Source organism: Camelina sativa, chromosome 18 (assembly GCF_030686135.1).
Source record: "Camelina sativa cultivar CO46 ecotype springtype chromosome 18, ASM3068613v1".
Taxonomy (NCBI): Eukaryota; Viridiplantae; Streptophyta; class Magnoliopsida; order Brassicales; family Brassicaceae; genus Camelina; species Camelina sativa.
The window spans coordinates 3057966-3070851 of NC_141897.1; the positions used below are offsets into that span (position 1 = coordinate 3057966).

General features: G+C 36.9%; 2 protein-coding genes across 2 annotated transcripts; both read right to left on the reverse strand.

Moving 5' to 3' along the window:
* Positions 1-4989: 4989 nt before the first annotated feature.
* LOC104760416 (uncharacterized) lies at positions 4990-6688 on the reverse strand. Its single transcript, XM_010483337.3, has 2 exons — positions 6528-6688; positions 4990-5412 (listed from the first exon to the last, which is right to left on the reverse strand). The coding sequence occupies exons 1-2, from the start codon at positions 6573-6575 to the stop codon at positions 5044-5046; spliced, it is 417 nt and encodes a 138-aa protein (XP_010481639.1). The 5' UTR covers positions 6576-6688; the 3' UTR covers positions 4990-5043.
* Positions 6689-7469: 781 nt separating this feature from the next.
* Positions 7470-12825, reverse strand: LOC104760417 (ribonuclease 3-like protein 3). The gene is made up of 9 exons (XM_010483338.3): positions 12317-12825; positions 12078-12221; positions 11411-11994; positions 10431-11165; positions 9414-10148; positions 8583-9105; positions 8354-8500; positions 7924-8264; positions 7470-7805 (listed from the first exon to the last, which is right to left on the reverse strand). The coding sequence occupies exons 1-9, from the start codon at positions 12644-12646 to the stop codon at positions 7628-7630; spliced, it is 3717 nt and encodes a 1238-aa protein (XP_010481640.2). The 5' UTR covers positions 12647-12825; the 3' UTR covers positions 7470-7627.
* Between the last annotated feature and the right edge of the window lie 61 nt (positions 12826-12886).

Sequence of the window (12886 nt, forward strand, 5' to 3'; positions counted from 1 at the left end):
TTGCTTCATATTTTGTGTTGGTCCATAAACATATACACTCATAAGTGGTTAATAAACAAAATAAAAATTAACAACATTGATTTATTTAGAACATTGAATATCAATCATGTGGATTAGTAGTTATGGATATTTATCTTATAATATCTTGCTCATTCTTTACATGAGCAGAAATTTGTCCAAGATAAATTAGCCACATAGATTTCTTTTAGCTAAATGTTTTTGTACTATTTTTCAGCTAGAAGGATTTCTTTTAGGGTTTAGGGTTTAGGGTTTAGGGTTTAGGGTTTTGGGTTTATACCCTAAATATTAAATCCTAACACCACATAGACACTAAATCCATATAAGCCCAAAAACGTAAACCTTATACCCTAAATCTTAAATCCTAAACCCTAAACCATACACCTTGAACCCTAAATCCTAAACCATGAATTAAAAATATAGACACATCATCCACATACCTAAACCTAAACTTTTAACCTCAACCCCTAAATCCTACACCTTGAACCTTAGACAATACAACTTGAACTCAAAACATAGACATTGAATTTATATACCATATAAAGTCTAAACCCTAAACTATGGTGATGTTTGAACATGCAACAAACTTGTCAATAAATTTCATCTGGATTGCTTGTCCACGTGGTCAGAGTTTGGTGGATAGGCTTAGAGATTAATAATGACCATGTTTGTTGTGTAGTATGCTTCTAGTGACACTTCTAAGTTCTAATATCTCTAATTCTAGCTTAAAAATAGTACAAAAACAGTTGGCTAAAAGACATCTAAGTGGCTAAACTATAATGATGTTTGAACATGCAACAAACTTGTCAATAAATTTCATCTGGATTGCTTGTCCACGTGGTCAGAATTTGGTGGATAGGCTTTGAGATTAATAATGACCATGTTTATTGTGTAGTATGCTTCTAGTGACACTTCTAAGTTCTAATATACCTACTTCTAGCTGAAAAATAGTACAAAAACATTTAGCTAAAAGAAATCTATGTGGCTAATTGATCTTGGACAAATTTCTGCTCATGTAAAGAATGAGCAAGATATTATAAGATAAGTACCCATAACTACTAATCCACATGATTGATATTCAATGTTCTAAATAAATCAATGTTGTTAATTTTTATTTTGTTTATTAACACTTATGAGTGTATATGTTTCTGGACCAACACAAAATATGAAGCAAGGAGCTCATGGTGTCTATGGATTTAATTGTGTGGATGTTGTATGATGATTCTTTGGTCTGTCTACATTGGTATCCACAAAAAAATATCCACATGATCACATCCATAGTCACCATTCAACTGCTATTCTTCAGCTTAATGTCTAGATATGCTTTGTAAATCTATGGAGACCTATCCACAGTTTTTCTATCCACTAAACTTTGTTTTTTTTTTAAAGTGAATAGTTTTGGTTTTAGGTTCAAGGGTTTATGTTCTAGGATTTAAAATTTAGAATTAAAGGGTTTTGTACTTATTTGGTCTATGTTGTGTTATGGATAATATGCTATGGATAAAGATCTAACCAAATTTATGTATGTATATTTTGTATGAATAAACACAAGTAACTATCTATTAACAATACTGCAATTGATTATCCACTTATAATTGAACAAATGTTCAACGACTGATGGATACTGTATAATCTAAAAATTCATAAAAAATATAGCAATATGTATCTTAAAATGTAGAAAATATATAATCATAACATATTTTATATAAATAAATAGAAAATTTGTTTTATGATAACAAATAAATATATTTTACTTTGTTAAAGTGTTAACAACAAAAAAGAAGAGAAAAAGAGAAAAAAGAATGAGAGAAAGAGAGGTAAGTTGTTAGTAAAGGCAAAAATGTAAAAGGAAAGTGGACACATAAGCAAAAAACTTGGAAAAGTATACCATGAGTGGAAAGTGGGTTTTTGTGACAGAACTCACACCCAAAGTGGGTTTTCATCACATTCACCCATTCTTTAACTAACAACGTGTGCATGAATAATATAAAAAGACAGATCGAGCGCATACGATGACAAAATGACAAAAGTGTTGTAAACTGTGAGAATGGAGGAACTATTTTTGGAATCTAGAGACTCTCTCTCATTGCACACTATATAAACAAATGTAATACGCATTTGTAAACTGTGAATAAAGAGAATTTACCCCCAAAAAAACTTAAACAATGCAGAGTTTTGTTTTCCATCTTAACTTTCCTCCTGCATTAGAAGATTCTTCTTCTGCTCAACTAAACTAAGTAGTTGTTTAAAGAATCAAAACAACAAAGTAATTTACTTATTTTAAATCTCCCGGGGAGATACTTGAAGTCTAGGTTTGGTTTATTGGATATCTACTTATTAAATCAAAACAACATAACATGTTGGCTGAAACTAGGCCGAGCTTCTTCTTCTCTCACATAAGACGATTACAAGGCTCAAAAGTACATATCTAAGCTAATGGTGGCTCAAAAGTACATATCTAACATTACAAATCGTCCTTCAGAGAATATTCCAAGGCTCTTAACAAGTGTGTGGCTGAGGAGTTCTCTGCTGTCTCTCTCCGTCTTCTTCTATCTCCCTTGGCGTATAACGTACCTTCTTCAGTTGTAGTCTCAATCATAGCTGAACAAACAAATCCCCCAGGTCTTTCATAGTTCTCAACACTAAACACAGTAAAACAAAAAAGGGTTTCAGCGTGCTTATTAAGGAACCAGATCCTCATGCTTCTCCTCTCAATCAGTCAATGCCTACGGCTATCAGTTTCCATGACCGAGGTTACTCATATTTTCATAAGGCACCTATCTATTCCTATCTTTAGGCAACTTCTCTTGACTTCTGTGATTTATATATATAGTATGGTTTTCATCTAATGGTGATATGATGAACTATCCATACTCTCAGAGAAAAAAAAATGACACCTACAACTTGTAGTATTAGCTACTCTTTTTGTGCCTTAGCCCTAGAAAATCTCTGATAACGTTTCTGCTTTTACTAAGGCTAGGTTCGGCTTCTTTCTTGCCATCATTTTTTACCTTCATTGTAAATAATCAATATTGTATACACAAGGAAGATAAATACAGTATATACTTGTTCTAAAAGAAACTCAGACTTGTGAAAAGAAAAGGTCCGCGTGTTTTCAAAACAAAAGACGTTTGATGCGACGGATTCAGATACTGTGCTTGAGATGGAATGTGATGGAGATTGCTGTCCGTAGCTTTGGTAACAAATCTATGCCAAAATGTTGACTTGAAGTCGAGATTAAAGTTGACATTTATTAAATATAGACCTGAAGGAAGTAGGCCCATTAATGGCCCAATTGAAATTAAAAAGAAGTAGAAAAGCGAGAAATTGAAAAATTGGTTTTTGATATCATCTTCTCCCCCAACGAGACAACTGCGACCAGATTTGAAAAAGAAGAAGAAGATGATCTCGAATTAGTTAGATTGAATTGTTGATCTGAGTACTCTCAACCATTCAACTCTTTTGGTCAAACGATGCACGTGTACATGGAAACGTCTAGATTAAGAGTGACTACTGTATCACAAGTACACAGCTGCACAGAGAATCAAGCTCTCCTTTCCCGCCCAGGATACGGTTATGAGTCTACAGTAACAATTATGGACTCTATCACAGAGAATCACACACTACTCTAACAGAAAAGAATCTTCAGGCTCTCTCTCTTTTTATCTCACTTCGTCTTCTTCCTTTGAGAGATTAAAGCGACGGCGGCGACGAACATGATGAAGTCTCTCCCGTTCTATCTCTTCGTCCTCCTTATCGCGCTAACCGCCGTAGCTACCATCTCCGCCACGACGACCGGTTTGATCTACTCGGCTCCAGCTTCCGTTTCCGGCTCCGTCGAACTCTCGCCGGAAAGAATCGCCGCGAAGCTTGTTTCCATGAAGGTTCCAGCGGTGAGGCTTGTCGACTCAACTCCGGCGATGATACGCGCCTTTGCTTACACCAACGTATCTCTCCTCCTCTGTGTCCCAAACACTCTAGTTCCGAGCTTCGCTACGAATCGTTCGCTCGCGATGCATTGGCGCGATGCAGAACGCTCATCTATCGCTCTCAGATCTGAGAATCTACGGTGTATCTGTATCCACTACGTTCTCTTTCTCTGACATCACCCGCTCGTCGGCGGCGGAGCAATTGAACAGAGGGGAAGTGGTCCCGATTTTGCAATTTCTCGAAGAAACCAACTCATCTTTACTAATCACTCTTTGTCCCATCGATTTGTTCCGATCCAACTGCTCGACTGATGTTGTTTTTGGCTTTATGGCCGCCACAGGCCACGAGAATCTTCCGGTGATTGTGGCCGAGACTTGTTTGCCTAGATCGGGATTAGGAATTGAGAATCGCGATGAGATTAGGAATTCTGGATACATTCTAGTCGCCTGGAGTCTTCTAGTGTCTCTTTTTGTTATGATGTGTGTTTTTGATAAGGCCAAGAGATTGTGTGACTGAATCAAGAAAAAGAGCTCTCCTACTGCGGATCTGTGAAACAGAGAGAAAAACAAACGAAAGTATGAGAGAATACGAACAACACTTGCAAGCAATGATCCCGTTTAATGATGATTTTCAAAACCACTTGGAAGATGTCAGAAAAATGAGGATTAGGTTACTACCCCCATCTCTTACTTGTTCTTTTTGAAATGATTCTTGCTCATATTCAATTTACATGCAGCGAGACAACAAGCCTAGAAGGGACGACTATGGCAAAGGCAGAGGAATATCTCAGATCAGCACAAGGACTTATGGAAGAGGTGGTGAGTATTGCAGAGTCAGCGAGAGAACTTAGAGAAGGGTATGAAGAAGAGAGACGAGGGAGAGAAGCGATGAGACAACTGGAAGAAGCGATGAGACAACTGGAAGAAGTGGAAGAAAGGGAGATACAAGTGAACGACGTAATCAGGCTTTACTGTCTTCTGTATCTGGGTCGTCAAGACTAAACTCCATAATAATGGAAGGAGAGAGACATTAAGCTTTCTGTTTGTTTTCAAAACATAATCTTCCTTAAATGCATATGATCTAATAATATCTGTATTACATTTTAAAATTTTTCTTTTTGATTCGTAGTTCTAGCACAGTCTGTAGCAAGGCCAATTCTCTAAGTCGAAGACTCTTTTTTCGCTCGGCTAGCTCCTCTTCAAGTGTTGTTTTAGGGACAGCAGAGTGTTGTTGTTTGTGCTCCATGACAGTCTCATTCATCATCATCATCCAAGGAGAGGTTCTTCTTCTTGCACTGCCAGATGAACAAGTCTCCTTTGCAGACAACTCGGGATGCGCAAATGTGAAATCATTGATCAATTCTTTCACCGCAATGAATTGGTTCATCAGCAGACGTGTCAGATAAAGTTTCCTTTGCCGAGTACTCTTAAACGATCTCTCAAAGGAACCACCGCCGTAGTACACCTGTCCATTTTAGAACAAATAAGAGATAAATCATTTGAAATATCCATCAGAGTACTGATTACTGCAAGTGCAAGAAGAGCATCCTATTCCTCCTACAAGAATACAAACAAAAGCTATCAAGACTAAGAAGGATAAACAAGAGTCAGTCAGGTTGAAGTTCTGAGCTACAAATTGAAAGGCTCAAAAGCTTTTGAAGACAAACGAATGACAAGACAATTCAACAAGGGTATTGTTAACTTTTGTTATAGATCCATCCTTCCTCAAAACAAGTGTTGACTGATGCACATTTTGGTGCCAAAACCCAACTAAATGAACTCTTAATTAGTAGTAGCAAGCAAAAGAAGAGATCGAACAATGAAGTAGTTTACTTCTATTATGCTCTCTGTCTAAACAAACACTCTCGATATCCAAGTTCTTCTTCTAAATTGATAATGATATCTAATCAAAGAAACAGAGAGAAGAAACATATTATGACCTGCAATTCAATTGAAGATCACAACATTTAAGGAATAAACTAAGATTCAATCTATAAAAAGAGTCTAAGATTTCAAGGGTAGGAACAAAAGTGAAACAAAACTCATTACAGGGAACGAGGAGAAATCAAAAAGCCACAAATTTCGAAGCAAACGAGCATAAGCAGAGAGGGCATGTGATAGCTGCTAAACAAATTGAAGAGAACCAGATGCGTGAAAGAATTTCTGTATATTTCTTATTGAGAGTTTGTGATTACATATAAATCTAGTAGTATCTACAAGTAGTTAGAGATATAGACACTACACTTGCGGAGCTTGTTATAACAGAGCAGATAAACCGGTAATGCGTTATGGTATATACTCCAATACAAATCAACAAAAGAGAAGAAGGTTTTTTACCTGCGAGGATCACAACAATTAATGTAAGGAGGAAACTCAGATTTGAGTGTTTTTGTCTCTGTTTCAGTTTTTTTTTTTTTTTTTAAAAGACAACAAGTCTACAATTTCAAGCGTATCAACAACAAAAGCGAAACAAAAACTCATTACAGGATACGACAAATCAAAAGCCAATTTCGAATCAAACGAACCATAAGCATGTACAGACCAAGCAACAAAACGAGAGAGAGAGAGCTAAAATCGAACCAGATTGGCTTCGGTTTGTCCTTCACCAACCACATCTAACCGCACCATAGGGTTTTTGGCAATCCAATGAGTATGAGCCACTCGCGTATAATTAGGGTTACTGGTAGAAGATTATTATATATAGATTAGAGTAAGAAATCCCACCCACTAATATTGGTTTAAACTTGTTTAACAAGGGAGGCTTGGTGGATACCCTAATTAATAGAATCATTACTTATTACTTATTAGGTTGCAAAATTAAAATTATTTACTAGTAAACGTTTTTCTTGGAAATTTAAAGTTTGTTCGTTTGGGAATTGTTCTTTTCTTATTAATCTATATACCATAGATTAATAGAATATAATATATATATATATATATATATATTAAAACTTTAAAAGTAAAATTAGTTTGATTTTTTTTATTATTATTATTGTAGATAATATACTTTTTTATTTGTAACTCAGCGTGCGCAAGACGATTTTAATAGTACGCACATACATGTTTTTGTTACTGTTAAAAGAGCGCCACATTATATCCTGCGATTGTCTCTCTCGACTAATTGCCCAAATTCTTTAACTAACATCGTTTAACTAACCTCGTGTGTATGAATAATATAAAAACTAAAAAGACAGATCGAGCGCATACGATGTTAGACACAGAATGACAAAAGTGTGAGAATGGAGGAACTATTTTTGGAATCTAGAGACTCTCTCTCATTGCACACTATATAAACAGATGTAATAAGCATTTGTAAACTGTGAAGAACGAGAATTTACCCCCAAAAAAAACTTAAACAGTTCTCCTCTTCTTTGAATGCAGATTCTTGTTTTCATCTCAACTTTCCTCCTGCATTAGAAGATTCTTCTTCTTCTCATCTAAACTAAGTAGCTGTTTAAAGAATCAAAACAACAAAGTAATTTACTTATTTTAAATCTCCGGGGGAGATACTTGAAGCCTAGGTTTGGTTTATTAGATGTCTACTTATTGAATCAAAACAACAAAACATGTAACATGTTGGCTGAAACTAGGCCGAGCCTCTTCTTCTCTCACATAAGACGATTACAAGGCTCAAAAGTACATATCTAAGCTAATGGTGGCTCAAAAGTACATATCTAACATTACAAATCGTCCTTCAGAGAATATTCCAAGGCTCTTAACAAGTGTGTGGCTGAGGAGTTCTCTGCTGTCTCTCTCCGTCTTCTTCTATCTCCCTTGGCGTATAACGTACCTTCTTCAGTTGTAGTCTCAATCATAGCTGAACAAACAAATCCCCCAGGTCTTTCATAGTTCTCAACACTAAACACAGTAAAACAAAAAAGGGTTTCAGCGTGCTGCACACACAGCAAAAATAACCGACCTCAACAAAGCAAAACAATAGATTAGATGACATCACAACTTTCATACTAAGATATACCTGTAAACCGGGTTCGGCCACTTTCTCTTGTTGCAAATCTCAATCAACTTGTCTTTTGCATCTTCAATTTCAATGTCTAGTCTATCCTCCTCCATAACTATTTCAACGGGCATACTTTCTGATAACTTCTGTAATGCTTCCTTAGCAGCGTTCATCTTCGCTGCATCTCTAGTCTTTTCATTTTTCCCACGAGCTATAAATTCATCATCAAGATCTATGTGAGCGCTAGTAGTCCTGTTTCCATTTTCCTTATCACCCATACAAAAAAGGGTACGAAGTGGTTGAGGTCTCAGCCGCAAATTCTCCAATGTATATAGTGGCTCGAAAAGACCCCTGAAGATCTGCAAATTTTTGCTCCTTTTATTTTAAAAAGTTGAGAATCATATAACATAGAATTAGAAACACAAATCTAGTGGAGAACACAACGTACCTCCCAGAGTCTTTTAACATCAAAATTCATATCAATGAAAACAGCTCCAGCTACAGAATCGACGAGGTCAGAGACTACTTTTGGGGGTTTCGCCGATTGAGGAACTGGGCCATTCTCTTTGCCCTCCACCTCTGAGAACACTTTAATCTAAAAGATGACACCAAAAAGTGTTGTTGTCAACCAAGCAAACATAATGTGGAGTTGGTAACCACAAGAAATGGTGAGTAACCTTTTCATCTAACTTGAGTTTGCTTATGAAGAATTGGTAAATGTTGTGTTTGACGGCAACGCGGGCGTAATTTTTGTTTCTTGTATTTGCGATTCGCAACAGACTCATCTCCCTGGCTCCAACCTTAGGGTACATGAGGTAGATGTGATTCGTGAAGGCGAGTTCTAGAGCTGCCTCGCCGACAAACATAAGCCGTTTGAATTGAGAAGAGGTTTGCGATAGCGCTTCAGTCAGAAGATCCTTGTTCTTGAAAATGTAATTCAAGATCTTCTCCACTGCTTCCACTGAATCAGAATCCATCTTTGAGCAAAAGAGAGATGATTTCTTCTTCTTATTAATTGTTTCTGGCATTTGCAGATTACTTATGGCTCTTCTCATGTGGTAAGCTGCTGAGTTTTCTGCTTGTTTTTTCTTTGATTTTGCATCTCCCTTTATGAAAAAGGTACCTTTTATTGTTGGGATCTCAATCTGAACTGAACAAACAATTTTCTGCTCATTTTTTGGCCCTCTTTCTACTTCAAAGCTGAAAAGAGTTAAACACAGTAACAAAAAAGTTTTTAAGTTAGTACAGCATACTAGTGCTTATTAAGGCAAGTAAAAACAAAAAAGCATGTATAGTTTTTTTATAGCATACATGTGATTTCTCTACCCTAGATGGTACACGTTTCACTATGGATTAGCAAAGGAACTCTCCTTCTTTGAGATTATAAGACTCTAGACTACACGAAGATATTAATATGACTCTGGATCATGGTCCTTGTTGAGCAGTAAGTAGTACATAGAAAACAAAATTTCCTACTTAATGAAAGAAAATGTAGGAATAAGATATACCTGAAAATCGGCCTCGGCCACTTTTTCTTGTCACAAATCTCAAACAACTTCCCTTTTGCGTTGTCAGGTTCAACATGTGAACTATCCTTATCAGTAACCATTTGTTCTTGTTTCTTTTCATTGGTTAAAGGGTTCTCAGATGCGGCAGACAAAGAAGATGATTCAGTCTGTAACTGGAGCTTTTCGGTGGACCAAATCTCAAACGAATTCCCTTTCACATCCTCAGGTTCAACATGTGGACTATCCTCATCAATAACTATTTGTTCGTCTGTCATATCATCGCTTAGGGGGTTCCCAGAGGTGGTTTGAAAAGAAGATGATCCAGTCTGTGTCTGGAGCTTCTTCGTGGAGCAAATCTCAGTTGACTTCCCTTTCACATCTTCAAGTTCAACATCTAGACTATCCTCACAAGTAACCATTTTATTTGGTGTCATTTCATAAGTAGTTCTCCTCTTCTTTGAATGCAGACTCTTGCTTTCATCTAAACTTTCTTGAATTTGCAGATTCTTCTTCTTCTCATCTAAACTATTCGGCATTTGCAGATTACATATAACAAGACTCATCATAGAAGATTCCAAGGCTCTTATCATGTGATCCGCTGATGAAACTTCTGCTAGCTTTTTCGTTGGTTTTACATCTCCCTTCATGTGAAAGGAACCTTCTATAGTTGGGATCTCAATCTTAACTGAACAGACGAATTTCTGCTCATTTTCTGGCCCTCTTTCTTCTTCAACACTAGAAAGAGTTAAACACAGTAAAAAAATGTTGTAAGGTTAATACAGCATACTTGCGCCTATTGAGGCACACAAAGTAAAAACAGTGATTTCTCTACCCAAGATTGAAAGAATTTTAACCACGAATTACCAAACACATTATCCTTCTTTGAGATTATAAGACTCTACACTACTCAAAGATATTAGTTTGAGTTTGGATAATGGTCCTTATTAAGCAGTAAGTAGTAATTAGAAAAGAAAGATTCCTGCTAAAGCAAAGATAAACGCTGGAAAAAAAATATACCTGAAAACCGGGTTCGGCCAATTATTATTTGCGCAAATCTCATACAACTTCCCTTTCACATCTTCGGGTTCAACATGTAGACTATCCTTATCACCAACCATTTGTTTTGTTGTCATATCAGAGGTTGACGGGTTCTCAGCAGCAGTAGGCAAAGAAGAAGATCCAGTCTGTTGCTGGAGCTTTTTAGTAGAGCAAATCTTAAACGACTTCCCTTTCACATCCGCAGGTTCAACATGTGGACTATCCTCATCCATAACTATTTGTTCTTCTGTCATTTCATCGCTTAAGGGGTTCTTAGAGGCGGTTAGAAAAGAAGATGATCCAGTCTGTGTCTGGAGCTTATCCGTGGAGCAAATCTCAATCGACTGCCCTTTCACATCTTCAGGTTCAAGACCTAGACTATCCTCACCAGTACCCATTTCATTTGGTGTCATTTCATAAGTAGTTCTCCTCTTCTTTAAACGCAGATTCTTGTGTTCATCTGAAGTTTCTTGCATTTGCAGATTCTTCTTGTTCTCATCTAGACTTTTCGGCATTTGCAGATTACTTATGACAAGACTCATCATAGAAGATTCCAAGGCTTTTATCATGTGATTCGCTGAGGAATTTTCTGCTAGCTTTTTCGTTGGTTTTACATCTCCCTTCATGTGAAAAGAACCTTCTATAGTTGGGATCTCAATCTTAACTGAACAAACAAATCTCTGCTCATTTTTTATCCCGCTTTCTTCTTCAACACTGCAACGAGTTAAACACAGTAACAAAGCACTTAAAGTTAATACAGCACATTAGTGCTTATTGAGGCTCATAAAGTAAAAAATAGCCATACTCGTTCACATTGATCTTACATATATTTTAAGAGCATTTATGTTATTTCTCTACCCACAGATTTTTGAGGAACCCATGGTCCTTGTTAGTAAGTAGTACACAGAAAAATAAAACAGCCAAATCAAAGAAAAATGTTCCCTAGAAATAAGATATACCTGAAAATCGGATCCGGCCACTTATTATTGGCACAAATCTCAAACAACTTCCCTTTCGCGTCGTCAGGTTCATCATGTGGACTATCCTCATCAATAAACATTTGTTCTTTTTCCATTTCATCGGTTAAAGGGTTCTCAAAGGTGGAAGGAAAAGAAGACAACTCAGTCTGTAATTGGAGATTATCAGTGGAGCAAATCTCAAACGACATCCCTTTCCCATCTTCAGGTTCTACATGTGGACTATCCTCATCAAAAACTATTTCTTCTTCTGTCATTTCCTCGGTTAAGGGATTATCCTCATCAATAATGTTGCCTATGGGAAGACAATCTGACAGCTTCTGTAACACTCCCGCAGCAGCAAGCACTTTCGCAATATGTATATTTTTAGCACGCCCAGCAGCTATAAATCTATCATCAAGATATACCTCAGCAACATGTTTGTCTCTGCCGACATCTTTCCAATACCTGAAATCGATTCGCTTGCCGTGTTCATCAGCTAAACGAAAAAGTGCAAGAGATGATGGTTTAAGTTGCAGCCGTAAATCATCCGGTGTATATATTGGCTCCAAAAGTCCCCTGAAGATCTGCAAAATTGTCCTCTCTTTTTTAATAAACATAGAATTAGAAACACAAATCTAGTGAAGAACAACCACAACCAGAAACAAACCTCCCAAAGTCTTTGTACATCATAATTTACATCAATATAAACAGCTCCAGCTATTGACTCTACAAGATTAGCAAACCCTTTTGGTGCTTTCACCAATTCATTATACAGAACATGATCACCTTCTCTGCTCACTGCCTCAATAAACTTCAAAAAAAAAAAAAAATTAAACCACTTAATACTAAAGAACATTCAAATATCTCAACACTCTCTTCGCACATATGATTCAGATGATAGTTTACCTTTTCACCTGTAGTAGAACATTTCTCGTGTATGGCGTATCGGTGGAGGTTGTGTTTGACGGCGGCACGAGCGAGCTTCTCTTTACTTACATTTGCAATTCGCAAGTCACGCAACTCATTGAGTTTGAGATTAGGGTAAGCGTGGTAGATGTAATTAGTGAAGGCGACCTCGAGAACGGAGTCGCCGAGAAGCTCAAGCCGGTTGTTTAGAATAGATGATTCTTCAGCACAATCTTCAGGGAACGTTTGAGGTAAGGCTGCCTTGAGAAGAGTCTTGTTCACGAAACTGTAGTTCAAGATCTTCTCCACTGCTTCCACTGCATCATCCATCTCCGGCGAAAAGCTTCGGAGAAGAAGAGAATTAGGTCACTAAATATGTATAAGGGGCAAATTGGTCAAATAAACCTGGACTTTTTTACTAAAAACATGAATTTAAACACTTAGCTTTACTTTTTGAGAATTTAGAACCCTGACCTTTGTAACGTTAACTACTACAATGGCGAAAGAAGAATATACAAATTCTCCAATTGTGCTTTTTCTCTAACCATCTCCAATACAGAAAGAAGAGAC